The sequence below is a fragment of the Dermacentor variabilis genome, chromosome 8 (genome assembly GCF_050947875.1).
Source record: "Dermacentor variabilis isolate Ectoservices chromosome 8, ASM5094787v1, whole genome shotgun sequence".
Lineage (NCBI taxonomy): Eukaryota > Metazoa > Arthropoda > Arachnida > Ixodida > Ixodidae > Dermacentor > Dermacentor variabilis.
The window spans coordinates 12,985,993-13,013,769 of record NC_134575.1 but is presented as its reverse complement, the minus strand read 5'-3'; the positions used below and the strand labels follow the sequence as shown (position 1 = coordinate 13,013,769).

Genomic DNA, 27,777 nt, shown 5'->3' with positions numbered 1-27,777 from the left:
ATGCAAAGGCGTTCATGACATGTATGCGGCTCCTGCAAGCCTTCGATGCTTGCAGAGCTCAAAAGCATGGCTTTGGAGATGGATTCCCGTTACTCCGAGGGAGCCGTCACTTGCAGTTTAATTTCGAAGCCACCATGACGCGCATTTTATTTGTATTGTGCGCACTCTTGTGGTGAACAAATGTGACCAAATGCAGCAGTAAAGTCGAAAGGTGACAGCCAAGACGTGGACTTAAAGATATGTCACCAGAAAAGCACAAGAACTGGTTACGGTAACCAGCATAAATCCATTTCTATCAGCGTAGAAATGAACCATTGTTATTTTTATTGTAAATTTCAAAGCGTGTTCCTTATGACGACAGCGAATGTGCTGCTCAAGTGTTTCATCGGCCTATTTGAAACACTTGGAAACGCGAACAGATCTTAAGAGTGCAACGCTATTTGAGTAAAATGGTAATCATTTAGAGGGGGTGACATGAAACCTTTACACCAAAATTCACCCTAACAAAGTTCGAAACAGATTGGCTTAATACTGTCATTATACAAGCTAGAAATGCGTAAAAAAACGTAACGTGGTGCAATGTGCAGATTAGAGGCACATCACATGTGTAGAGGACATAATTGTCGTGCGCTATAACTCGTTCTTGTGCCGATATTTTTCTGTTTTTGCTTTATTTTTCGGTCGCATCCTCTTCAGTCACCTTTTACCCCCTTACTTTATTACAGGGTTGCCAGCCTACACAAAGTATGTTTAGTTTATACACTGAATAACACCCATACCTTCCGCACTCTTCTTCTCCTAGTATTTCTACAGTTCTTCCTTCTAAGTGTTCATCGTTTTGGACATGAAGATTCGGCAGAGATTCGAGATCTTGCCTCCAAGTCCTAACATCGTTTTGACTTAACATTGTCTTCTGTGACACAACAGAGGCTTGATGAGTTTGTCGAAAATGTACTTTGCATGCATGGAAAGCGATGGTAGGGCCACCAAATTTCAGTGACGTCCCGTCTGTGCGGTCTGTATGTAACTATGAAACGAACGGTAACGTGTCATTCTGCCGGATCACATAGGCGTGCTGTCGATAATATCTTTATTCCTGTACTTACGAAATATCTCAAGACTAAACGCGCCCTATTAAGAAGTTTGTGACGCATCAGTGGCGTTGACAGGTCTGCAGTGTCCCACTCCGCCGATTTCGAACGGCTTGTTAGGATCTTCCAGGACACATTTGTGGTCGTCGGTGCAAGCGTCGAGGATCCACAGGTTGCACTCGGCGCCGGGACACTGCACGTGAGAAATTTCAACGCTTCAAGAGTATGCACTTCGCAGTTTACCTGTCCTATTGTGCGAAATTTTAGGCATCATTAGTAACAAGTTTGTTGCGGAGCAATATTTTGCAGCTCAACACTTTAACCTCATAGCGAAACTGAGTGAGCGTTCGTAACGTTCCGCATTAGGGCAGTGCTCAGAGTACAGCTTAAGCCGTTATCAGGGATATAAGATTGTGAGAAGCCTTGTTTCGACTTTTACTTCCCTTAAATGGTGAAGTTCAGTCATCTTATCAACAGACCGGCTTAACCGAAAGGTCGCTCCGTGCATCGTTTCGGTCGGCAGTGGCGACGGGCGGAGTGTGTAAACGGCAGGGACGTAATCAACGCGAGCTTATCAAACGCGCTTACTTGAGATTCTTCGTTCAAGGGGAACAATTGCAAGCCCCTATGCAAGTCACGAAAGGAGTTCCACGGGGAATCCCGTCTTTTCAGCGAGGGGCAAAGGCACACTGCGTCCTTCAATGCAGCGTGCGTGCGGCCCCGGACATCTAAGGGCATCACAGAGCTGTTATTGCTCTGTTTCGTGCGGCTAGGAGCCGCTAGTCCCTCTAAGGAGGTTGTAAGGTCCTGAGAATGACGCACCTATTTGACCGGCTGCAGTATCATTCGTTACCGGTATTGAAAAAAATTGCCGACGATTACAATACTCCTTAATGGTAAATTTGAGCGCAAGCTCTGTACGTGCTTTCATTTTGAGGCCCTTTTGCGGCACTTTTCAACCGTAGCGATTGTGGCGTGACTGCCTCCCTGATCTGGAGACCGCGAGAGGGAGTGCGCGGGTGACGCGCGGGTGCGATTCACAGCAGCCATCGCAGACAGACAGACCTGGCAGACGACGCGCGCTACTCTGGCGCCACCTTGCAGCCGTCGTCGCCGCACTACGCCTTTCTTCTCACGCTCCTCACTATAGAGGCTAGAAGGTTATCCTAGTGTCGTGAAGGCGCGTGCCGACGTGAAATACTTTGCTATGCTCCGGCAGATGGCGCCAGCGCTCGCTGGCGGGTTGCTCTTGCGGGCTCCGGCGCGCTTTGCAGCGGGCGCTCGCAAGTGACCGGCGCTTTCCGCCGATTTGCAAGTTCAGAAAACAGGCACGCAATGAGGGCTAGTCAACCTTACAATATTGGCCAGTACGCTTATCGTGACTAGCGGTGAAATAAAACTTCGTTTTGGGCTAGTTCGCCCATAGCTGGTTATGATGGCAGCGTAAGAGATGAAGACACACAGAAACTAGACGGTGCACTTGTCATGTGTTTCTATGTGCCTTGTCTTCGTCCCTGTTGTGCTGCCATTTTAACCAGAGTGACGGAAGCTACGCAAGTGGCCGTAATAAAATGGGGTTGGTATATATTTTTTTTTCTACGGGATAAGCGACACTAATCAGCCCACAAGCGTGGAGAGAAAATGGAATGCATTCCGTTTTTCTCGTGCATATAGTTTATTGCAGCTTTACAAAATTGCACACTATGGTCCGCAGAAACGCTGTATGGGGAGCGCTCTCTATACCTATGTTACAAGTTTTTTTTTTTTTATTGCACAACGAAGGTAGGTATGTACAAAAGCAGGGAGCATTTTCGCGACTGTCATTCTACTGGCATCGCCTCATTTTCAGGAGCTTCTGTTTTTCTCTTTGAGTGCTCCGTTCCATGTTCTTTGCTTTTGCAAAGAAGTGCAGCCTCGTCAGTGCATAGAACTTTATTATGTTTGCTGTCAAACACCGCCCATGCTCACTGCAACCCACTTCTTTAAGCTTCGCTCCCTGGAGGAAATGCAAAAAGCAGACCATGCTTTCAGCATGAAGCTGATTCCTGCTGAAATACACAGTAAATGTGTCCTCAACTTTACAAACAAGCTCCTCAACAGCTTTGGAAAGGTAGATCAAGCCCCCATGATCAAACTGCCTGGTTAGTATAGAATTTGCATCAGAATCTGCTTGTAGGGGCAAAATACAAAGGCAAGAGGCACACTCTGGGCATGGAAATTTTTTTAAAGACTTTCTGACAACATAGCCGGCTATATAATATACTAATCTACTGTCACTGTGCTTTTCGACACAGTTGTCATGATCAAACTGCTTGCCTTGTGTTTTCAACACAGATTCTGCACACTCCAAATTGCCATCAGCTCATTAATAATTTCTGTTAGGTGGTCAGCCTTTCGTTTTCCAACATCACTCTTTCGTTTTCCAACGTCTCTCTTGATGTTCCTTGCCCATGCCTTCAAGCGAACAGGGTCGGATGGAGCGCGGAACAACGACACCTCTTCTATAGACGACTTGTAACCGCCCTTACAAAGGTGAACAAAACATGTCCTCTCTTTTTTTGAAGGCATTATCACAGAAGTTCAACGTCGCATCGCACCAAGCCGTGGCACTACGGTCTCAACGAAAATAAAGGCTGTAACAAAGTGAACTACGTCGGTACACGTGCTACCCAAAACTGACGACGACTTGTGTCTGCATTCCTTCGGCTGGCGTCGGTAACCCGCCACAGGAGCGCAGCGCCCTCTTCGAACTACCCCGCCAAGCATCCAAACTGGTTTCTCCGGCGCTTCGGGAAAAGGCGCCCGCTCCCGTCACTAGCATAACCTTCTAGCCTCTATATCCTCACGCCATAACCTCCTCTTCCTCCGCTTTCCGCCTCGTGGTTCCGCTACGCCCTCCTCTTGCGCTTTCCTTCTCGCGTCTTTCATCCGCCACTGCGCTCCGCGTTCGCTATTGCATTCTTCGGTGTGCTCGTTCACTCGGTTACACCGACGCCGACGCTCGCCGCAGGAACGGCTGCGCTGCGCTCTAAAAGACAAATCGCTCCAACATCTAAGAACGACCATTTAAGTACCGCCATCTACCGACAGAAAAAAATTTGGCATAAAGAGGTTTACTGAACAAAAGCAAAAGCTCGAAGTCGTAGGGTAAATATTATAATAATTTTTGATCGCTAAAATTGGCATCTGTAACAGCCCGGTGCAGTCTAACATTGACAGAAAAAATATTGAAAGGCATGTTTCTTTCACGAGTGCTAAGTTGTGTCGTTTGACAAACCAGGTTGTTTGTTTTCTTTTTGCTGGTGCCTCTGTGCAGATTAGCTTGCTGCTCTGGGATATCTTAATCCGCATCTACCGCAGTAGAACAAAGCAACTGACTTGCATAGTTACCAGCACCTCTGTCTCTTGACTGCGCCTTAGCGCTGTCTTCGACTCGGTTCACGCTTCCGATTATGGAAATCGCATGCCATGGCCCCCGTACCACCTGCCATAGAGTGCGAGCAAAGCCGGTCTACTTCTTTTAGTGCACCAACCTTGACTAGTAGCACAGCAAGCTGTGCGAGTTGGTTTCCGTGCATAATACGTTTACAGAGTGAAAAAAGAAACGATAAGTCCAGTTTTTTAACTCGTTCATGTTGAGCAGATCTTCAAGCACCCCGGCAGACAGAGAAAATGTTACGGTGAAGTTCAGTACCGATGTAGGGATAAATGCGAGAAAAATTCGTTGGCATTACGCCCCTTTGAGGTCCCGGATTCGTGATTTAAACCGCGTTCACCGTAATACAGTGTTCTTCAGGAGCTCAGTCGACGTATGGCAAGCCTCGTCGAGGAGTGAAGTGGGCCTGACATTATACATTGACACGTGTACTTGTTTGTCTTTATTGGGCGACACGTTTCACCGCCTAACAAATGTTATCGCACAGCGCAGGACGCGCCTGCATGTATCGGAAGTTTCTGGAATGTTATCGATGCTTCCATCCGCTGTCCGTGACCGAACCTTGTGTAATCTGATTGCATGTGTGCGCGACGCGAATAATGTAGAACTTTGTGGACGGCACGCGGGTCCCAGCGATTACTCTGGAACATTCGACGATTGACGTATAAAAGCCGACGCGGTTGACCCGCTGATCCCATTTTCGACGATCGCCGACTGTCTTCGCCGTTTTCGTTGAGCATTGAGTGTAGCCTGTTTTTCTGGGCACAGGTTCGCCCTATAAAGTTAGTTCTGCCATTCGCAGTTTTCTTGCTGTGTCCTCAACCGTCACTACCACGTGACAATATGAACGAAAGAATATGGGATTATGGGAAACAGAGGGCCTCGATATATATATATATATATATATATATATATATATATATATATATATATATTGTTATTTCTGGCGCTCTACATTCGTCATTAGCGCGAGTTGTGCGATAAAATACACCACGTGGCTCGGAGGTCCTGCTCGCACACTATGCCTCTGCGACAGTGGATATAAGTAAGATGCCCGCATCTTATATGAGCGCTCAACCCTAGATTGCCCGTAGTGCAGGCCTGTTAATAGGTATCCTTGCACATCAACATAGTTAGGGAAAAGTGGAGGGAACGGAAGTAGTGTGTAGATGAAGCATACCTTTGCTCCATGTTAGCTAATTTGCACACTTCATTGATCACTAATCTCAGCTCCCCTGCCGTTACCTATCCCCTTTGCCGTAGTAGCGTATATTTCTCGGCCACAGCCTGGTTTCCTCGGGTGGACCAATATGCGCTTTGTCGCCACTAAGACAGTATCTGACTCGTCTTATGCACCCTGTAGCTGTTATGAACAAGCTTTTGTCCTCCTTGAAAAAAAAAAACATCGCTAACTAGGAGACACACATCAAAATAAGCATTGAGGAGCTACGCTAGAGTGCACTGGGGGCGTAATCTGGGACGATCACTTCCGGCAATACTATACGCCTGGCCCATCAGCCACACGCTGGTTGGCTGGTTGAGCATTACGTCACACAAAGGCGATAACATCGCCAATAGTAATTATTCGAGAATAGGTCCCCTGGATAACGATCTGAGCTTCGAGCAGCTGGTACACGTTCCTTGAATGGTCTAAACTAATCCATAGAGGAATCGTATGCTTACAATCTAGTCCCTTTCTGTGACACTAACTTAATGGACAATCGGCGAAACCTCTCTCTTTCGAAGCCGGCGCTACCCTGATTAGCAATAAATAATTGCTATGCATGAGTCGCAAGGCTAAGCCCAGCCTGCTTCGACACAAACATCATCGTCACCGCCTCGGTGACTCCAAAAATCGCTCCAAAATTTCTGTACTTGTGAATATCCCATATTCTCAATTTTTACGCTTTCTTCAGCACCTCTGTGCCCACGTGTTTCTTGGTGTATTCTTGGTTGCTCCGTTCATACTTTCCATGTTTAGGATCTTTAGCAAGACCTTAGCTAATGTTCATAGACGTAATGCGCCTTGATATAAAGAAAAACAAAGCGACTGTGTTATGCGCACGTATAAAGCGAACGGCAACAATTTTCTACACTTTGAAGATACCTTTAGGATATGCAGGCTATCGGCGACCCGCATTCTCAAAACAGCTTTCCCGATTGTCCCTGTTCTCACTGTCGTACCTTGTAGCAGATGTCACAGCAGCCGCAGGTGTCCTTGTAGGTTCCACAGGAGCACTGCCACCTTGGACAAGTGTCCGGATTACACGTGATCGCCGCGCAGTTCGGGATAGATGTTCCCGAAGTGCTGCGAGAGTTGTTTTCTTTTTCAGAAAAACAAAAGAATATGCAACGATGGCGAATATCTGCAATTGTTTAAGTTTTTGATTTTTGTTGTATGATGTGCACGATGTGTATGATGGGCCCCCATGCAAGTCCTACGACTATTCAGTTGAGAGCGTCGTAGATTGATTGAGTCGCAGTACGGAGATACGGTGCTGTTACTCTGTTAAGAAGGATGACCAGCCAAGCTGTGTACGTGGGCCCCTTAACGGGGAAATGCACTTGCGCCGCGGGTCGGCCCGGTGTTGTATTATTTTCGGGATCAGTCACGTATATTTGGGGAGTGCTTAACTTCCTGCTTCACCTCCGCCACCCACGGGTCGGCCCGCCATTGCACTATCTTGGCTATCGGCCCAGGTATGGGGAGTACTTGACGCCTGCTTCTTCTGCGCCACGGCCTGGCCGGGCATTGGACTTTCTCCGGGATCGGGCCACGTATGAAAAATTGTTGGTCTACGTCCACAGCGACGGGATCCGCCAGAAACTAGCCATAAGCAGCTTAGCTGTAAAAGGCTAAAGAATGAAGTTGGATAAAACCGTCGATTGACATTTCACTTTGCAGCGCTCGATAGACATTCAACAGCTTCAACGGACTTGTATGACACCTTTAGCGCCAGCGGACGAGAACAGAAAGGAGCTGTTGACAACACAATGCCCTAGGTTCAAAATTTTGATTCCCAGGCAAGTAAATAAATAAATAAATAAATAAATAAATAAATAAATAAATAAATAAATAAATATACCTGTGCACAGTAGCTCCAAACTTGATCAATAAATCAAATGGAGCTTTAGAAAAAGGCCGTTACCTTATCTAACAGGTCGATAGACGGGATGCTTACATAGCTTTGACCATTCCGGTTGATAGCTTGTGCCTCGATAATTTCGTGCACATTTTTATCTCTGTGACTGGCCGCTGGCCCTAACAATGTCATCCAAGTTAGAGTACCAACATCTAGAACATACAGAGGAACTACAACTAAGATTACTTTCTGACCAGACAAACGCGTTGAACAGGATGGTTTGATGTGCTAAACGTAGCACTCACCTTGTTATGGTCACTGCGATGAATAGGAGGGTTACTAGGGCTATGTTCATCTTGAATCTGAAAGTAATAACATTTTGTAAGTTTTTTCTGCAGAATAGTTCAATGAGTACAGAAATTGAGTTATAATACATCGCTGTTATTTTGCCAGCAATTCATTCAAGCATAGTAAGATATATAAATAATCTGATTACTTTCTTACGCATGCCTTCTTTAGCGTCTTGTGTTACAAATTCACTGGCAACACCGACGACACGCACTGTGCATCCTCAACCTCCTTTATTACTGCCATTTTCGTTTCAGGCGAAATAATCCTTTAGATGCGCACGCGTAAAAAGCATCAAGTAGATTCGGGATAAAAACACGTTATCTGTGTAAGCGTGAAAGAAATTTCTGCTCGGCCTCTTAGAGAACACATGTGTCACTGACGCAATTCCGACCAGCTTTTCTAATGTAAAAAAAAAACTTCCAAGGTTTCACGTGCCGTTTGTTGCCTGCCTTTACCCAAAATCCTAACATCTCGGAATCGTGCAATACAATTGGTGCAAGCCCTGCAATGTTCTAACAGGTGTTCAGCATCATTATTTTCCATATCTGTTGCATGTTCCCTAAGTCGGCCAATCACGCAACACCCCGTCTGTCCAGTATAGATTGTTCCGCAGGGCAAGGGAATTTCATAAACAACGTTTGTGGAACACTCTCTGAAACGTTGGCCATGCTTTTTTTGACAGCCAACCTTCCGGCGTTCGCAAGATACGCGTCGGCTAAGCGGGGCTAGCTTCTTGGGAGCTGAAAACATTACCAGCACTTCGTGTCGGTTAGCCACTTTTTTCAGGCAGTGCGAAACCCTGTGCATGTAGGGAACCACTACAGGCTGCTCCTTGCTCACCGATTCTTTCCTGCTGGCACCAGCTTTCATCTTGTTCAGAAGCGCTTCTGCCGAAGACCAAGAAAGACTCAGGGAACCCAGCTGCAATCAGCCTGCCCTATTGGTTGTCAAAGCTAGCTTGCATCTCATGCACACACGACTGCCGGAGTGACGACTCCAGGCAGAGGTTTACGATGCCTCATTTTACTACTTTCGAGTGGGCGGAATTATACTGCAGGAGGCTTTTTTGCGCACGAGGGGATGTAAGCTCAGCAAATATGCCAATCGACAAACTTTAACCGTAAAGCTAAACACTGAAGCATGCCATTCACTGGGTCTTCATGGGTAAACGATAGGGACTTTCCGAGTTTTATAAACCCTTCTAAAACACTGTTTACCGTTGCCTCACTAGGAACAGGCCTTTGTTTGTTTAGAACAACTAAAAATCTTCCATGTAAGGAAACACTTTAAGGACTTTGTCATTATTATTATGATTAAAACGATTGTGTAAAGAGCGATCGATGAATGATAAAAAATATTACAAGGTATAGGATCTATGCAAGAGCCGATGCAAATGCCTTTCTTCTGCAAGTAAGCTGGCTCGTCAAATATGATAAAAGTGCCAAGAAGAGAAAAATCTAAAAGGGCTAAAAAGTTGTCAACAGTGATACCAGCGGTGTCTTGGAAAGATACCGGGCCACTTTCGTCTATGCAAGCTTTTGCAGAGACAAATAGCTCAGAAGGAGGCACTGAATAGCATAGCTATTCCACGTCAACAGAAAAAGGACAATCTATGTCACTATTCTCTGCGAGAAAATTGGCTACATCCCCAAAGCTTTTTGCAAAAAGAAAGGATCGGTTATTTTCAGGGTTAATTTTGACCATCATGGGATCTTTAACGTGTACTCAATGAATGGTCACAGGCGTTTTTGCATTTCAGCTCCATCGAAATGAGGCCGCCGTGGCCAGGGTTTCATCCCGTGACCTCGTGCTTAGCAGTGCAGCACCATAGCCGCTAAACCACCGCGACGGATTCATCCTGCTATGCATTTTACCGTTAGTACGAAACACTCTAAGCACATTAGCAACAAGAATACTATAGGAGACTATAGGAAAGCAGACTTCGACGCCGTCAATAGCGAGTTACGCACGCTTCTTGACACATTCCTGACTTACTTTGATGACCGTTCTGTTCAAACTAATTGGGACTTGTTTACTGATAAAGCAAATGAACTAATAAACGAGTATGCTCCCTGGTATGACACTCACATTAAACGACTTTCTAACCGGAAAAAGCACATCTACCGCTCAGCTAAGTTGTCCTCGAATGCTTCTCATTGGACGGCACACAAGATGGCTTCTAACAACTATAGGCAAACATTCAAATATGCAACACGTAATTTCCTTACTGTTACTGTCCCTCTAGACCTCTTTCCGATAAATCAATCTTATTAGACGACTGTATTGGGCAGCCTGTTTGTAAAAATGACTCTGTAACTAATCTTAAGGAAGCCTTCGTGAAAAAAGTTTCGGGAGCTCTCAATAAGCAACTTCCTGAGTCTAGTAACTATGATCATCGTGTCATGCTTCCAGCGATAGTCAATACATCTGGTGTTGCTAAACTTATTCACAAGCTCGACTACAATTCTTCACCTGGCTTCGACTCAATTACCACTAATTTTTTAAAGAAAACATTTCTGCGTACATTTGTACTACTTAATCAAAAATTTTCAGCAGTCATTGAATACAGGTGCTTTATCTTATCAATGGAAGGTTGGGAAGATTGTTTCCCTTCACAAATCTGGCGAGAAAAACTTAACTATCGCTCCGTTTGACTTATCGGTACTTGCTGCCAACTGCTAGAACACATTGTATTCAAAAGCCTCGTCGACTTTGTCGAAGATAGCACATTTTGCTTCACTTAAATTTAAGTGGCAAAAGCACGAAATTATTATGAAGAACGCTGAAGTGGGGGATTCGAGATTAATTTAGACCACCTGGGGTTCATCAACGTGCACCTAATCTGAGTACACAGGTGTCTTTGCATTTCGCCGCCATCGCAATGCGGCCGCCGTGGGCGGGATTTGATCTCGCAACCTCGTGCTTAGCAGCGCAACTCGAAAGCCACTAAGGAATCAGGGCGGGTATTTTATTTAAAGAATACATTGTTGCGCCAAAAAAAGTAAAATAAAGACTTGGGAAGGAAGAGTACGAAAAGACAGATTTATTTGTTTCACTTGCATAACATCGCTTTGGGAACTCATACTCATGTGAAGCTCAATTCGTAACTTTCACTGGTCACTTGCATCGAATTCTTGATCGCTCATCACGCTCTGACTGCATTTCTGTTTTTAGATTCCTCACAAGCATTCGATAAAATCTGTCACAAACTTCTAATCCCCAAACTAAGCCATTTCAATATTGGTGCTAATCTTCTAAGGTGGATCGAATGTTTCCTTGTTAATGGTTCACAATACGCTGCTGCTAACGGATACGATTCCGCGATGTGGTCTGTTGTCTCCGGAGTGCCCCAAGAATCGGTTCTCGGCAGTTGTTTTTAATATATAGTGACGGCCTTCCTTCGCAAGTATTTTCCAGCGTTATTTCATCACTGATAATTGTGTTATCGTTAAAGATATTACTACAGTATGTGATACTAGACCGTCTTCAATCCGACCTAGATGTAATATCTAACTGGGGCAGTTTATGGTTAATGGAATTAAATGGTAACAAGTGTGAAGCTATGCATGCACCTAGGACACCTAGCTCCTCTCAGGCATAAATAATAAGCTAAACAAGCTTTCTTTAAATGAAGTAAACTCGTACAAGTACTCAGAAATTAACACGACGTTCAACGTTACCTGGGCAACCCACAATGTGAACAATGCTGACCGCGCTCTTGGTTACTTAAGGCAAAACTTTTTTAATTTCTCCAGACTCTTTAAAATGTTTCTTTATAAAACGCTGATACGCTCGAAATGAGAATTGATACATCAGTCTGGGACCCCAATAACCTAAACATAATGAACACATTTGAATGAGTTCAGAATAACGCTGCTGATTTTATTGTGTAGAAGTATAACAGGACGTCCAGTGTAACAGCCACGAAAACTAGCCTTTATCTTGCATGTCTTGCAGCTCGACCTAATGTCTCCCGTTTATCATTATTTCAGAAACTTCTTTTCTCATACAATGCCACAAGGTGTGTTTGTTCGTACTCCATATTACGTATCCCATCGCATCGAACATTCTTATCAGCTTCACGTCTCTTTTTGCAACGCAAATATTTTCCCAGTCATTCGTACCTCGGACGTCACAAGAGTGGAACCACAATTCACGCCAACACTGTATGCATGAGTGATAATTCCTTATTTTCTGACGCTTTAGACAGCATTACTTACTAGAATGCGATTTCACATGCTTGTATATAGATCTTGTACTTTCTTTTATAATAGGGACCATTGTATTCCTACCGAATTGCGTACGTAAAATTGAATTTATTATTTATTATTTTTTTGCTCATGTAATACTTTTGATATGACCTGTAATCCACTCCTCTCTGTGATGCCTTAACGGGACTTGAGGGTATAATAAAGGAAATGAAATGAAATGTAGTCTGATAAACTTCCGCCTATTAACATTTGCCGATCGAATGATTTCTGTGGGAACCGTAATATCTTTCAGGAAATATCTGACATTGAGAGAAACAACCAACAATACTGAAAAGAAATGTTAGTGTCAGAAATTATAATCACGTGATTGGTAGAATTCGTGCTGCAGGTAATTATGGCTCTCCTTAAGATCTCATAAATGTCCTTGCGCTCATCTTTCTTGAGGTTAGTTGGGCCTTTGTGCTCGATTTTTGAAGCTTAATGCATAATTCTCGTCCCCTGCCTAGAATGACTCGAAAATGATCTTCAAATATTGGGTGGTCATTTTTCAGTCCGTTAGGACTGTGAATTGAGAAGTCTGAAGAACCACATGCTGCTTACAAGGCATAGAGTTTTTTGGCAACTCATCATAATGACCTTCTATTATTTCTGAAGAACCCCGGTGGGAATTCCTCTATTCTTCCCCGACTTTTGTCGTTCAGATGCACACAGTCTAAAATTTTCACTACGCTAAAAAATCGTGCTAGAAAGGGGTAAAGGGGTAAAAGCGCTCTCTGCGATCGCTTTTAGCATCACCAAGGTTGATACACGCACATGTTGATACATACACATCAGTTCTCGGTGCGCGTACATTCTTGCATAAATTTAAGCACCACAGTTGTCGTTTGAGAGTCGAATTGGAGGGTTACTTCTATCTCTGTCGTCAAAGTTTCTTCAAAGTGTCAGCGGACTTCAATAATGCTACATTAGGACGGTATACTATATAAGGGGGTAAAAATAAAGCATATACACGCTTTTCACATCGCGAACTTCAGCGGGATCTTGTGGTAATATTAAAATATTTTATTTGGCAAACAATTTCACATCCGTTATTTTTTCAGTAATCGAATAAGTCACACCTACCAACAAACATCGAAGCCCGTCGAAGTAGAGACTCACGCAAGCGTTGGCTGCTTTCAGCGCGCACATTAAAGTGAATTACATGCATCGTCCTGCAACATGCAACGTCCTGTGAAAGGAAATATCATTTGCGAATAAGAGGCTTTCTTGCTCCACCAAGAGATCGCCGCTGTTACTATTACCTCATCGTAAGGATCACTCGCTTCTTTTTTAAGCGATAACGTGCAGCGGCCTAGAAACATTCTTTTTTTTGTAGTGTCGTAAAGTCACGCCAGCTGTATGGATATATGGACAGTCACGAATTTTCTTCATTCGTGTAGCTATTTGTGTAGCTGGTTTAGAATGAATGGAAGCAACCGTGTATATCTTATACACAAGTACTTACCGATCGCATTATTTCACCGGTCATCTTGATTGACGTGATATTCGTCAGCTGTGTTGCGTTTATGTTAATACTATTGTGAATGTTTAATTTCCGCTCGCGCATATCTGTACGACTACTCTCATAGCGCCCTAATGAAGGTCTAGTTGGTGTGTAAGTTAATTAAGTAATTACATAACTAAAACTTTGCATATTGCCACTGACACAATAATAAATGCGCGCGTGAGTTTGGTTTCATCGCTCAACCGAACGTGTTGAAAATTTCATGGGACAAGTTTAAATAGGACAACAGACGTTATTGATAGTACTTGCATTTTTCTACGCATGAAAATTACTTGTTGTGCTAGCTGTCCCTGGTGCTTAGTAAGAAAAAGGTTATTGTAACTGTGGCAAAAAGATAGACAAAGAAAAAACGTCGAGGACAAGAAAAATGAGAGCTTCTCACCGCAGTCTTAAAAGCGTCGTGCCCCCAAGATTTCAGCGCCTGCTTAAGCGGGGTGTCGCGCGTGCACGTGTTCAAAGTTGTTTCCACTATGAGTGCTGTGGCGTCTTTATATCCACTGCAAGTGGCGAGAGTGTCGCCACCGACAAGAGCACGGCCACATTTTGCGAGCCAGCGAGCCGGTCTTGGACGCGTTCCAATGGGCGCGGCACGACCTTTTCGTGGTTGACGGGATCAAGGCGGGAGGCAGGAGGAAGACCACAGACGATCGTATGAGTCGGAGTCGTAATGTGTGCTTAATCGCCCATTTAGAAACGTTTGCGGCTTGGCAATGGATCTAAAAGAAGCTCAACAAACCAAGCGTGAGAGTGTTGGAACTATAAGCGAGGCCAGTGGCATATCATGTACTCTGTTCGAAGAGCTTTTTTCCCCGCCTGTGTAGTGTGTAACTCGTTGCAAGTATAACACTGCGGTATACCTAAAATGCTTGGGAACTTTGATTAAAAAAAGGCGGATGTCAACTGGGAGATGGAGACTTCATATGATCGAGTTTGCAGATCATGATCAACGCCTCGATGAGTCCACTCGTCGAAACACTGGCTTTAGCCGGACGCGTTAATTATTTTGCTAATATGCAATATATACACGGTGTTCCAGCGAGCACTTTCAAAAAAAATTTTAAAGGTTGGGTTGCCTGTGGGACATAGCACAATTCAAGTTCATGAGCTGGTCTACTCGAAGATGCGGACAGTACTTGCAGAAATAAATGAGATGCATAATCATCTAATTATAAAAACATAATTAAGTTCTTAGATAATTAGCTTATGGTCTATATTGCAATTTATAAATTCTAGCCGTGGAATTCGCAAGGTGAATCCACTTGGAGCTAGTTCTGATGATGAGACCAGCTTTGAGATATTAATTCCCAAACGTTGCCAAGAAATGCATTGGCGTTCCATTCACTTTCTTAGCAAAACGTCGTTTTATGCATTGATGCACAAAAGCAAATGAAACGCCACTGAATTTCTCCACAAAGTTTGGGAATTAATATCTCGAAACTGGTGTTACATATTCAGAGACCTGGATCGGGAAGAATTGAGGATAAGAGTTACTGGAGAATACCTTAGTAACTTGCAATTCGCTGATGATATTGCCTTGCTTAGTAACTCAGGGGACCAATTGCAATGCATGCTCACTGACCTGGAGAGGCAAAGCAGAAGGGTGGGTCTAAAAATTCATCTGCAGAAAACTAAAGTAATGTTTAACAGTCTCGGAAGAGAACAGCAGTTTACGATAGGTAGCGAGGCACTGGAAGTGGTAAGGGAATACATCTACTTAGGGCAGGTAGTGACGGCGGGTCCGGATCATGAGACTGAAATAATCAGAAGAATAAGAATGGACCGGGGTGCGTTTGGCAGGCATTCTCAGATCATGAACAGCAGGTTACCATTATCCATCGAGAGAAAAGTGTATAACAAACACTTGTCTTACCAGTACTGACGTACGGGGCAGAAACCTGGAGGCTTACGAAAAGGGTTCTACTTACATTGAGGACGACGCAATGATCTATGGAAAGAAGAATGATGGATGTAACGTTAAGGGATAAGAAAAGAGCAGATTGGGTGAAGGAACAAACGCGAGTTAATGACATCTTAGTTGAAATCAAGAAAAATAAGTGGGCGTGGGCAGGACATGTAATGAGGAGGGAAGATAACGGACGGTCATTAAGGGTTACGGACTGGATTTCAAAGGAAAAGAAGCGTAGCAGGGGTCGGCAGAAAGTTAGGTGGGCGGGCGAGATTAAGAAGTTTGCGAGGACGACATGGCCACAATTAGTACTTGACCGGGGTGGTTGGAAAAGTATGGGAGAAGGCTTTGTCCTGCAATGGGCGTAACCAGACGGATGATGATGATGATGATGCCATTCAGGGCATTCGCTTCAAGTGGATTTGTTTTGCGAACTACACGGCTAGAATTTGTAAATCGTAATGTGAGCCACAAGCAATTAGTTTTAATTAGTGAATATTTGGTAATTAGTCGATTATGCACTTCAGTTTCTCCTGCATGTAATGTCCGCCTTTTAGAGTCGACCAGCTCATGAATTAGAATTGTACTATCTGCCACAGGCCACATTTAAATACTGTTCAAGATGTTCGCTGAAACGCCCGGCATAGCAACTGCCCATAGCACTTAACACTACTTTGTGCCACATCACCTTTCCCTGTGGGGTGAAGCCATAAAACATTTTCTGGTATAGTGGTGTCATTGGTGTTAATTTACTGTATGGCTGCCGGCATAAGTCCTAGTTATGTTTATGAAGCATTGTTTAGGAAGTTTTCATTAGCAATTAAAACTTGTGCTTCTCAATTATTTTGGGCCTTCTGTTGTGTTTGAATGCTGTCTTGCCTCTTATAACTAGATTTTCGCAAATATTCTGTTTTGGATTGCGATGACTTCGAGCGTCTAATTCTTTCCTACAATATAGATAAAGGTCACGTGGACATATCGAGAATTTCCGGAAGAGCATCTTTTCTTAATTGCATTTCTAATTTTTCAGGTAATTAATTTCGTTACATTTATTTACTCTCAAGGCCGTTCGGCGTTACAGAGAGGAGTGGATAATAATCAAGAATACTTGTGTAGAAGGCAGAATAATCAACATGGTCATATACAGCCGACTTAAGGCTTCAGGTATGTACGCATCCAAGGTAAAGCATACACAAAAATCATTGGCCACAATTCGGAGTAACTGAAATTCAATTAGCCTTTCTATGGCACTGCACATAAAACCAGCGGTCGCCTCGTATGAGAGCTACACTTACATCCGGCTCTAACATTAGGGAGTGTTTGACGCAGCGGGTAAGTGTCAGGGGCGTTTATAACCAGACATTTTGCAGCCGCTCACTGCTAAGCGCTAACCTAACAAGGCGGTAATCTAGATGGAAAGGCAAGGTTAGGAAATTTAGGTAGGAACGGCAAGGCAGGGGTGAGTGGAAATTGCTGGGAAACGGTCTTGGTCCTGCAGTGAACATAGTTAGGCTGCATGGTTAAGTAAACCACAAAGAGATCGGGAAGTTAGGATACGGGGCGCAGATCGGGTAAATAACAGCGACGCACTTCCGAAATGTTCATGAACAACAATGCTCACTGTGAAACGCGTCAGACACAGCGAAGAAATAAAGAACGCGGAGAGAAATGGCCAAGGAAATGTTAACTATGAACTGAAAGAAACCCAGGTAGAAATCACGGCTTGAGGATGCGTTGTACAACATAAGTGTAAGGCGAGCTGAGCTAAGTCTACGTGAAAGTGGAGTCACTTCTTCAGGAGTATTTAAAAACTTGTAATCTATAGCCCACTAAGGACCAAAGTGCCTTGTCACCTACAGATGGTCGTTAGGGGCTGCATACGACGCACCCAGTCAAGAGCGTTATTTCTTGTTTCATCGCTAACGGATCGTGGCAAATCGCGCATTTGTTGCTTAGGTCCACTCTTAGGTCCAATGCCCTGCCCTTCAAAACAGCGGCGAGTTTTGGTTTTATTGTTCAATATACCTGTCAGAAACTGGTCTAATAGGAAAGCTTTAAAGATTGAACATTTCATATACAAAAGCCTAAGGTTACCCGCCATGTCATCTGTATATACTAGTATCAGGTCCACTTGCACCATCTCGTATTTTTATTCTCTTTTTCTCCCACTTTCCTCTGGAATCTCTTAATCCCATTCCCCATCCCTATTTGGAGTAGCATGCCTTCTGTTGTATACGCGCCGGCAAAATTCTCTGTTTCTTTAATAAAGGGTCTCTGTCTCTCTCTCTCTCTCTCTCTCTCTTTCTTGTCCCATTGTTGCACGGAAGCTTGAAAGTGTAGGCTCCTCGAGCAAACGGTTTGGCGCACGCGTGTATGGGGCATACGCTTAAGCTTGAGCTGGCGGGAGCCCGGAAGGCAGTGAGTTTGAAAGCCAGAGTGTTATAGGCAGCCGGAGTGGGCGCTCAACTTGAAAGCGCCACAGCAGAAAGCCTTAGCGAGGTGTTAAAAAAAGGGACAGAGTCCTCCCAGTGCAGTAAAGAGTGTGAGAATAAGACAGTACAAACAGACGACATAGGGGCTGACTTCCACCTAAGTTTATTGGGGAGTGGCCAAAGATGTAGTAAAAGAACACGTACACACAAAGAAGGATAAAATAAAACTAGAAAAAGTAACACAAACGCGCTCGCTTAAAAAAAAAACTATTACATTCGTGACTTCCCTGCTATCAACCACGCCATATAACAAGTCCGGCTAAGAATATGGTTATCTTTGTACGGCTGCAACAAGGTTTTGGCAAGTAACCCAGCAGTCAACTCCGTATGCTCAGCTTAGGTTCTGACCCGTTAAATGCGCCCGCTTCACGATCTGCGCGAGACAGTGGCATTACTAGGCTTGCAGTGTCCCGTTCCACCGTGCTCGAAAGGAGTCGAAGGGTCGTCCAAGACGCACTCGTGGCCGCTGGAGCACAGGTCGAAGAAGTACGAGTTACACTGCTCTTCCGGGCACTGTGTCGGAGAACGAGAACAGCTGAAGAGACAGGCCGTTCGTAGACGCAAGCAATGGTTCAGTTAAGAGTGTACAGAGCACCGAAACACCCTTAAGGGCGGAACCTTGAAGATTTGCATAATACTGCGTAATATTGAGGCTTCAATGACGTTTTCATGAATAGAATATGATGGAGTGGTGCGTAATGCTTTTATGCGAGTAAATGCAATGTTGTGTAGGTGTTCAATGGAAGATTTCTTCTTTTTTTACTTGAAAATGTTATCTGGTCCTGTTTTAAATGTTACCAAAACACGCAAGCTTCCACGTCACCGCTCGCGGTGGTTTTTTTCTATTTCCTCTTTGGAATCTGCGGACGACACACATGGCCGCTCTTTATACCCGATGCGAGGAGAACAATGACGACTGTGCAGACCGGACGCGAGGAGGAACGCTATCCTCCTCTTTACCCGGCGACGAACCAATCGGAGGGGCCCCTCGGGAGGTGAGTGGCACCTCTTCGCAGCCCCTTGTGGAGCTGTACGCGGAGTACGTGACTCGCGCGCCACACACAAACGGAAATTACCGGGCAGGCGCGCATCCGGCCAGATACGGAAAAGCATGTCCGGTTACCAGAGACAGCCATTACCGTTAAAATAAAATCACGTGCACGATGGAGAGTTTTAACGTTGGTTCAACGGAACGAAGATAATTTGTGTTTCCCCTGTTGTTTACACGGATGATACCAGAATTTGTTCAACCGAAGAATCATCTATTGAACTAATTAATGGAGCAAACATGTTTCTAATAGCATTAAAATAATTGGCTAACCAAAGCTACTTAAGGATAAATGTCTCGAAGACCAAAGCAGTACTTGTTCGCACTAAAAAGAAAGTTGTTACAATAAATAGTTTTCTATCAATAGAATGTTCTCCAATGGATATTGTACCAAGCTTTAGAACATCAGGAATAATTTTTGACAAAAATGTGCTATGGAATACACAGATTAACAACGTGCAAGCTAAGCTGTTGCAGTTGGACTAATTTTCGCGAACCGCAGTGTCCTACCACGTAGGATTATGAAACATAAAACACCTTCTTTCTATGTCGGCTAAACTATTGCCATATGATATGGGAAGCAACGACACAAGTCGACCTCCTAAAATTACACATATTAAAAAAAAATAAAAACGTTTTTACGAGCTATAGATGATGTTTCCAATTTCAGCCACGCTTCTTGTTTCGCAAATACGATATTTTGCAAATCGCTGTGATCTAAGATTATAGAATTTGTAAAACATACAAGCAAGAGCTAAAAAATGGTACGTCCTTTTCTGCCAGGAAACATTACCGCGTTTCCCGCAAGAAATAAAGAACGTAGGAAAGTGCGAACATACAAAACAACATACGCCCAACAAACATTGAAATGCAAGTTACCCAGACTACTAAATACATGAAACAGAAACAAGTTTACTTTGGACAGCTTACCGTTCAATGGATTACGATTTTTTTTCCAAACCCTCTTAATACCTTTGTTTCTTACCACTGCAACTGTCTGTAGATGTGACATTAGATTTGTTATATTTATTTTCGTTGCCATAGTGTAAACCATCTTCCTTTCTCTCTTCTTCTTTTTCTTCTTTTTTCTTCTTTATTTCCCTAAAATTCTCGCAATTCAATATGTACTTTCGCGTTATTGAGCAGTTTCTGTAAGTTTACTACGATTTATGCATATATGACATCAAATAGCTGTGCAGCCGCTATTCTGTAGGAGCCTGTGGCTTCGTCAAGCTGTGTATGCAGCTTTTCCCGCTAGTCTCCAGCGTGATGTGTGTTTGATACGAACAAACTTATTATCATTACTGTTCTTATTATGATCCTGGTGGTATGATGAGTCCGATGCTCAAACCCATAGCCCACATGTGCGCCCAAATGTTTCACTCGTGCTAGAATTACGTACCTTATTCGCTGTCCTCTAGGCGTAATTTACTTTCCTGGGACTCGTACTTGCGCAAAGTTCGAAGACAGCCATATCGCGACACTGCGAATCGCGGGATTCAAAACAAAAAGCCGGGAAGGCTCGACTTGCGCGGTGATCGGAGGCGTCAGATCTGTTCGACGCTCAGCCACCACATCTCACCTTGTTGCATAGGTCACAGCAGCGGCACAGGTCCTTGTGAGTGCCACAGCTGCAGTGCAACTGCGAACAGCTGTCCCGGTTGCATGCCACTTCAGGGCAATTGGGAGAACGCGTAGCGGAGGCACTGCGAGTTTGCCGAACAGTTTGTGTACATACTGTCACATTTTTGTACTGAACAAATGTACACTCGTATACTGCACTGTATAACTTTACAACATGCGTATGCAATATGCTTATACTGTATTCCTGTTAAGTATGCAGTAAGCTCTCAGTGTTACGAATGCCAGTTTAAAGAATATTTCAGAATAATGAACTTTTAGAAAATCCCTGGCGGTTTTCCTATGGGTTCTGTGCAAAAAGTCTTTCAGTGGAACGAATTTATGAATATCGAATATTTAAGTTGAACGAACTTGATAATCAGTTCAACGAAGTTTTGCGCTCTGCAGCGCTGGCGTAGCCGATGCCTGCCCCCCATCCCCTCCAACACCCAATTAGCCCCTCCAGCGGTAGAGGCGCAGCATCGCTTGTGCTTATAGCGCCGGCAACACAAAGCGGCTGTGCGGGAGACGAAAACGAGCTACGTAGGGTGTCTGTTTCTCTTTTTTCTTTTTTATTGGTTTAGTTCAGCCATCACCGTTTTGGATAAGGGCAGCAGGATTGCAGTTGGTGCGTTGTGCTTCAACTTCCGTTATGACTTTGACGAAACATTGATGGCCGGGAATATTTTCAGTGAATGGCTGCTGAGCATGAATGAAGCAAGGAAGACAAAAAGAAATATTCTTCTGAATGTGGACAATTTCTTTGCACACCTTGTCGACGTCCATTTAAGCAATGTGCGTGCCGAGTACCTCCTGACAAACTGCACCAATGTGCTTCAACCGCTCGGGCATCATTCAAAACTAGAAGGTCGTGTGCGGACGGCGGCTTATTCAGCCGACTTTTCTCAACAAAAGGATTCGCAATAATGTCCCCATCAATGTCAGGCAACCGGCCGAGATGGTGACAGGCTCCTCCTGGTGGACAGTAACACCGGCTACAATGAGAAGCTGCTGCCATAAATCTGGCCGTTCTCGCCTCTGCGGTGAAAGCAAGCAAGAGGAACATCGTGACGGGGTGGTCTACCACGGGATGTGGTCAAAAGTCTGTTACCAGCTGCACATTGACAGCTGCACCTCGTTTGAAGACTATGTGCAGTGTGACAGTGAGTTCGTTACCTGTGCTGAACTGTCAGATCTGGAAATTGTTTCCAGTGCTCGTCCCAAAGAAGAAGAGTGCGACGAGAAAGAGGCAATGGTAGAGACAGATCCAAATCCTGTAACTTTAGCTGATGTTGTAGAATGCCTTGGAAAGTTGCGAGACTTCGTGTCTCAGCAACAAGCTGTGCCAGAGGAAGCGCACAAAAACATAAACTCTCTGGACAGCTTTCTTACTTCTGTCGCTTTAGAAGCACCAACAAAAATTAAAATTTGCACTTCATGTACACTGATACAAAGTGCTCACGGAGTAAAGCGCGACAGACAGCATTTACTAGAACCCTGCATATGTGCAAAATACTCGAGAGTACCATTTGATGTGGCTAGGAATTTGGTCACCAAAGTTGAAGCGGACTCTGTTCTAAGTGTACGCGCCAAAATTACGTCGATGTGACACAAACTGCAGCGGGTGGAAACGAAGGTAGGCGCATTAGCTAGCCCTCATTCCGTGAGCACTGTAGATAACTCTATAAATCGCATTTCGCACTTTTGATTCGATGTCTGCTGTTCCCTATGCAGTTCCATATTCTTGTAAATTTTCAGTTTAGGGAACTTTCAGTTAAATGAACTGCTTCCTTGGGGCCCTTGAAGTCCACTCTGCTGAGAGTTCACTGTACTTATTTATACTGATAGTCTCCGAAATGACCATTATAGGACTAATAGCACGTGACGTACTACGCAGCTATTTCACTTACATCGCATACATGTTTTCGTCAGAGTGGACGAGATAGTGCGCGCCGATAGAGCAGGTAAGGTAGTGCACGCTGAGCATTTTCTGTGTAATTGTAAAAATGGGATTTTGTTGGAATGGATGCGCGCTGAAGGCCTAGAAAAGTTACATATGGTTCCGTGTAAAGCGGTGCACGAAATTTTTTTCTGAGCTTATTAACCAGGCACTAGATTATGTTTGCCATTACATGTACATATATTATTTGTACGAGCATAACCGCCAACCACTTTAGCGCAGGTCACTACTGAAGTGTCTCATGAGTGCAACTTAGCTGCTCGATTTCAACTGTTACTTTAGAGCGCAGCTCTTAAGCGCCCGTTCCTGCAGCGAGCGTGGGCGTTGGCGGCCTACCTCGTAAAAGCTCGCTCACATTTGGCCCACCCGACACCGATTTCGGACTGCCGACTTTCGGTGACAGCGTTTTTCCCTTCCTGTCGGCGCCTCTGTCGCACTGTACCGACGCCGACAATCTGCCGACGGTCGGCAGAGAGTCGGCAGTCCGAAATCGGTGTCGGGTGAGCCAAATGTGAGCGAGCCTTAACCGGCACAGGCGATCATTTTGGTCTAATTAGCTTAGGTTTATGCGATAATAGTTTTTCAGCCAAGATTGTATGTAAAACAAAGAAAGGTAGGGAATTCGGGCGCTAAAAGAAAGACACATGGGCTACGTGGACATTAAAGAAAATTCGCTAAGTATTTTTTTACGAGGAACACGAAGCATTCATGATAGATCTCAATACTATTTATGACATCAGCCCCGCGTAGGTCTTAATGCTATCCGTGCAGCAGTACAATATGGTGGCTCCAATTTTCATGTTGTGGCAATTTATATTACTTACGTAATTCTCTAGTGAAGCTTCAGCATTCGTCAAGAAAAAATCAAGAATTAAGAGGAAGTCAATACAGTTTCAGCTTAGACATTGCATTTATCTCTCACCCGAGGGCAAACACAGCAACGAAGAAGATCGTTATGAAGGCAGCTTTCATCTTCTGTCTGCAAACAAAAAAAAGGGATAAAATTGGGCTGTTTGTTACATAGAGCTCTGACTAACTGCGCTGACATCGTAAGACAATGCGACATAACATCTCATCTGAGAACGCGTAATATACTGGTTTAATAGTGTACTAGTAAGCCGTACATTTGTAAAAAATAATCTAAATGATACTTTACTTAGTTTGATAGTTTTCATAATTTGCCTTCATGTTTTCTTCCAACCTCAACGTAAACTCCAGTGTTCTGGCTAAACATAATAACGATTTGTTTTGTCTTTCTGATTACTTTTTTGAGGGTTAAGATCTCTAGAGCCCAGCAGTTGTGGGTGTGCTAGCAACTGCACTTATAATATTATTTCCCCCTTGTTTGACAAAGCAAGTTCTTGCACGAACTTGGAGTGTAGCACGTACCGCCAGATCGTGTTTTAATATTCACGAGGCAAGCATTTTATTCTGCCAACTTTGTTCAATATCAAACAGCGAATGCAGTACGGCATAAAGATCAGCTACAGATGCTGCTTGCTGAGCCAGTTGCTCCATACTGGCACTCGAGAAAACCAGCGAAAAAAAATTGAGACGCAAGCACGATGGAAAGAAGAGACACCACAACGCTGGACTTGCAACTGTCGTATATTTGAAAAAAAAAAACACTTATCCCTGGATCATCAGGCCGCCGACGCGCGCAATGCTCTGAACGAGGTAAAAATTTTCTTATATATATATATATATATATATATATATATATATATATATATATATATATATATATATATATATATATATATATATATATATCTAGTTGTACTCATTTTCACCCTATGGAAGATGTAACCTGATGCAATGTTTACGTTTTCGCACTACAGCGTTCGTAAGCTATGCCGAAATGCGAACAGCACACCGAGCGAATTGTCTGGCCTGTATATGTGTGCGTGTATGTTGTTAATAAAAACTTTGAGCGCTAAAACACAAAAGACGTAGAAAAAGAAACACTCAGTACACGCGCTAAGTTTTTAATAATATGCGTTACCAAGTTGCTAGCCCACCTATCCATCCTTTCGCGTATGTTGTTATTTGCTAATCTTCTCAAGGTCATTTAAGTGTATAGCCATCAGACAATCAAATGTTGCGGAAGAGCCGGTGGCGAAATTTGGCAACATATTCAATAACACCAACTAAGCCAAATCAAGCCACAAATTCACAAAGTGGAAGCGAATACCTCGTAGATGACGTAGGCCCTTGTCTGGGCGTGCGAGCGCCCAACTGCAGGCACAAATAAAGTTTGCTCCAATCCAATCCAATCCCATGTGTATGGCAGCATGAGAAGCAACTGACACATCAAAGACAGCGAAGCTGTTTTATTAAGTTATGACGTCCTTCCTCGAAAGTGCTACTGGTCTGATTACTGGCGGCTCCCACGTGGGCTGCGTTGCTGGACCGCACCGTCAGCCTTCACCGCCCCACTCCCACAAACTCCTGGCTGACCTCCAACGTGACCAGAGAAAGAAAAAACACAAACCAACAACACGGACGGTAGTATAGCGCCTGTGTCGTCGTCGCATGTTTTTCATTCTCCGTCTTCGTCTTTTATTAGCTGTCAATATGACGCACAGTAAACACCATCTAGGCCAAACTCAAGTTCTTCTCCACCGTGAGGTCGGTAATTTTTTATTTATAATCGCTAATACTTATACGCTACAACGCAAAAAAAATACCTGGACTCTGGCTGCGCTTTAAGATTTCATATCGAGCACGCTGGCCTTATCCGCACACAAATACAACATTCGAACTCCCCTTAACAACTTCGTTGTAAAACGTTGCGAGTCCTTCTCACCGGTGGTGGAAATGTACGAGTATTCCGTGCCTTCGGCGTCCGCTTCAGCGCAGGATTAGACGCGACGAGTTATTATAGACACAGCTTTGTGGCGTGGAGCACCGTTTTTATCCGCATAAATAGCGTTGTTACATTCGCTCCGGACTCTCGAACAAACGTACCATTTCAGGAGTTCTTCCAAACTCTGGTGTACGCTGTGAGAGCTTCTAGAGCTCAGCGTGGTCAAGGAAAACGCGGAGTGACTCCATGGACGATCGTTTATCTCGGCCGTCTTGATTGCGTCTGACACAAGCGTCTGATTTCAAATTGGCACGGCTTGATAGCACGGCTTGAGACGTGCACTAGGAGCAGCGGGGCGCAACTAAGATTGGCAACAAGGCAGAAAAAAGAAAAAAGCTAGGCTAGCTTAACTGCCACATTTTCATCACCGTCTTTTGCGCTGACAATTGTCGTAGATGATGTGTCTTTTGGGGCAATTTGGATATTGAGCCTGTAAATAAATACGGTGAAATCTCGATGATACGTTATGCAAAAGACGTTTTTTTTTTGGATTATACTTTCTTTTTCTTTTACCGGCGACTGTCCCATAGGAGAAATGTGTTTTCATGCGGTTATTGCGATCGCGTTTTCATGCGAAAATTGGATAACACGACTTCTTCTTTTTTTACTTCCAGAATAACTTTTTACGAACACTGAAGAGAAGAAACCGCAGCGCGACCTGACGAGATACTTCAACATTACTCAATAAAAGTCAGTTGACTGCGGTTCGTGTGGTCTAGAGTGATGTTGCTCCGCATAACGTGTTATGCAAAGCAGTCTCTCAACGACACACGAACCTTTGCTATTGAGTTGGTCACCCTGTACGCCTATTTTCATGATTGTTCGATCTTCGCTTGGGTAATACGATTTTGAAGATCGTATCAACGAGATTTCACCGTAGACCTTAGAAACAAAGAATAAACAAAGGCGCTGAACATGTTTCGCTCATTCATATGACTTGACGTTGATCGAGGTTGTGATATTAATAAGAGCTAACTGAGTGTTTTGGAGTATATTTAGTTCCAGCGTACTTTATGTGATTACTTTATACCTATGACTTATCAGATTTCTTTATACGTGAAAAAGAGAAGCCGGCGCCACTCAAAGACAGAAGCACAAACATCTCCTCATGTGTATATACAGGGTGTCTCATGTAATTTTAGCCAAATTTAAAGATATGTAAATGCCACGTAGCTGAACAAAACCAAGGTAATGTTGTTTGCCGTCGCTTCGAGATACTCAGATTATTTTTGCATTCCGCCTCACTACATGATTAGTCTTACTTAATTAATACTTCTCAAAAATCATAACTACATGAAAAGTTTCAATGAGGAAATTGTTCAGCAAGATGAAAAACTCCCGATACAGCTTTGCGGTGCTCAATACGTGCTACATAAAAGTGTTTTTCCTAGCTTGAAAGAAACCCGCCGTGGTTGCTCAGTGGCTACGGTGTTGGGCTGCTGAGCACGAGGTCGCGGGATCGAATCCCGGCCACGGCGGCCGCATTTCGATGGGGGCGAAATGCGAAAACACCCGTGTGCTTAGATTTAGGTGCACGTTAAAGAACCCCAGGTGGTCAAAATTTCCGGAGTCCTCCACTACGGCGTGCCTCATAATCAGAAAGTGGTTTTGGCACGTAAAACCCCAAATATTATTATATTATTATTATTAGCTTGAAAGAAGCTCGCGAATACACGCAAAGTACCTCGAGCGGCCAGTGGAGCGGCCATTTTTCGTGTATTTCACGGCTTTTTTTTCGCGCTGTTGCGTATCCCAGGGTAGCGTAGCTCACCGCTGCCGACCAGTTGTTACGACGCCTGTTTTTCGGAGCTCGACCGACGTTACTATTGGGTAGTGTGGCGTTGTCGGCGGGCTGCAGGCATCCGGTAGACCATGGCGACCAGACAAGGACGGGACGACTTCTAGGGCGAAACTTGCACGGTCTATTCAAAGGTTGGTGAAAGATAAGAAGAGAATGAAGTCAAAAAGTACATTGCGGAGCCCCTTTAAATATGCTCTCTAAAATCGTGCGCGGGATCTTGCTTTGGTCAACGTCACATGACAGGCACTGAGTATGGTTTGTGGATTGGCGTCTTCCTCTTCAGTGAGCCGGTACGGGCCCGCCTCCGCAGGTACCAAGCCCCAGGTCCGGGATCGGAGGCGCTTA

At 44.1% G+C, this 27,777-nt stretch overlaps 3 protein-coding genes across 5 annotated transcripts in view; 1 reads left to right on the top strand and 2 right to left on the bottom strand.

Moving 5' to 3' along the window:
* Positions 1-27,777, top strand: part of LOC142589651 (lysosomal alpha-mannosidase-like) — a 157,889-nt gene that overhangs the window by 69,256 nt on the left and 60,856 nt on the right. The window lies entirely within an intron of this gene.
* Positions 1,076-14,263, bottom strand: LOC142589645 (8.6 kDa transglutaminase substrate-like). The gene is made up of 4 exons (XM_075701173.1): positions 14,119-14,263; positions 7,916-7,972; positions 6,712-6,835; positions 1,076-1,284 (listed from the first exon to the last, which is right to left on the bottom strand). Exons 2-4 carry the CDS (start codon positions 7,963-7,965, stop codon positions 1,135-1,137), a joined length of 324 nt encoding a protein of 107 aa, XP_075557288.1. The 5' UTR covers positions 7,966-7,972; positions 14,119-14,263; the 3' UTR covers positions 1,076-1,134.
* Positions 18,215-25,852, bottom strand: LOC142590870 (8.6 kDa transglutaminase substrate-like). 3 transcript variants are annotated; one of them, XM_075703268.1, is made up of 4 exons: positions 25,733-25,852; positions 23,685-23,741; positions 20,765-20,888; positions 18,215-18,647 (listed from the first exon to the last, which is right to left on the bottom strand). In XM_075703268.1, exons 2-4 carry the CDS (start codon positions 23,732-23,734, stop codon positions 18,501-18,503), a joined length of 321 nt encoding a protein of 106 aa, XP_075559383.1. In that variant the 5' UTR covers positions 23,735-23,741; positions 25,733-25,852; the 3' UTR covers positions 18,215-18,500. The 3 variants fall into 3 exon arrangements, with proteins under 3 accessions (XP_075559383.1, XP_075559381.1, XP_075559382.1); XM_075703266.1 differs by lacking the exon at positions 25,733-25,852 and adding an exon at positions 25,572-25,726; XM_075703267.1 differs by lacking the exon at positions 25,733-25,852 and adding an exon at positions 24,957-25,131.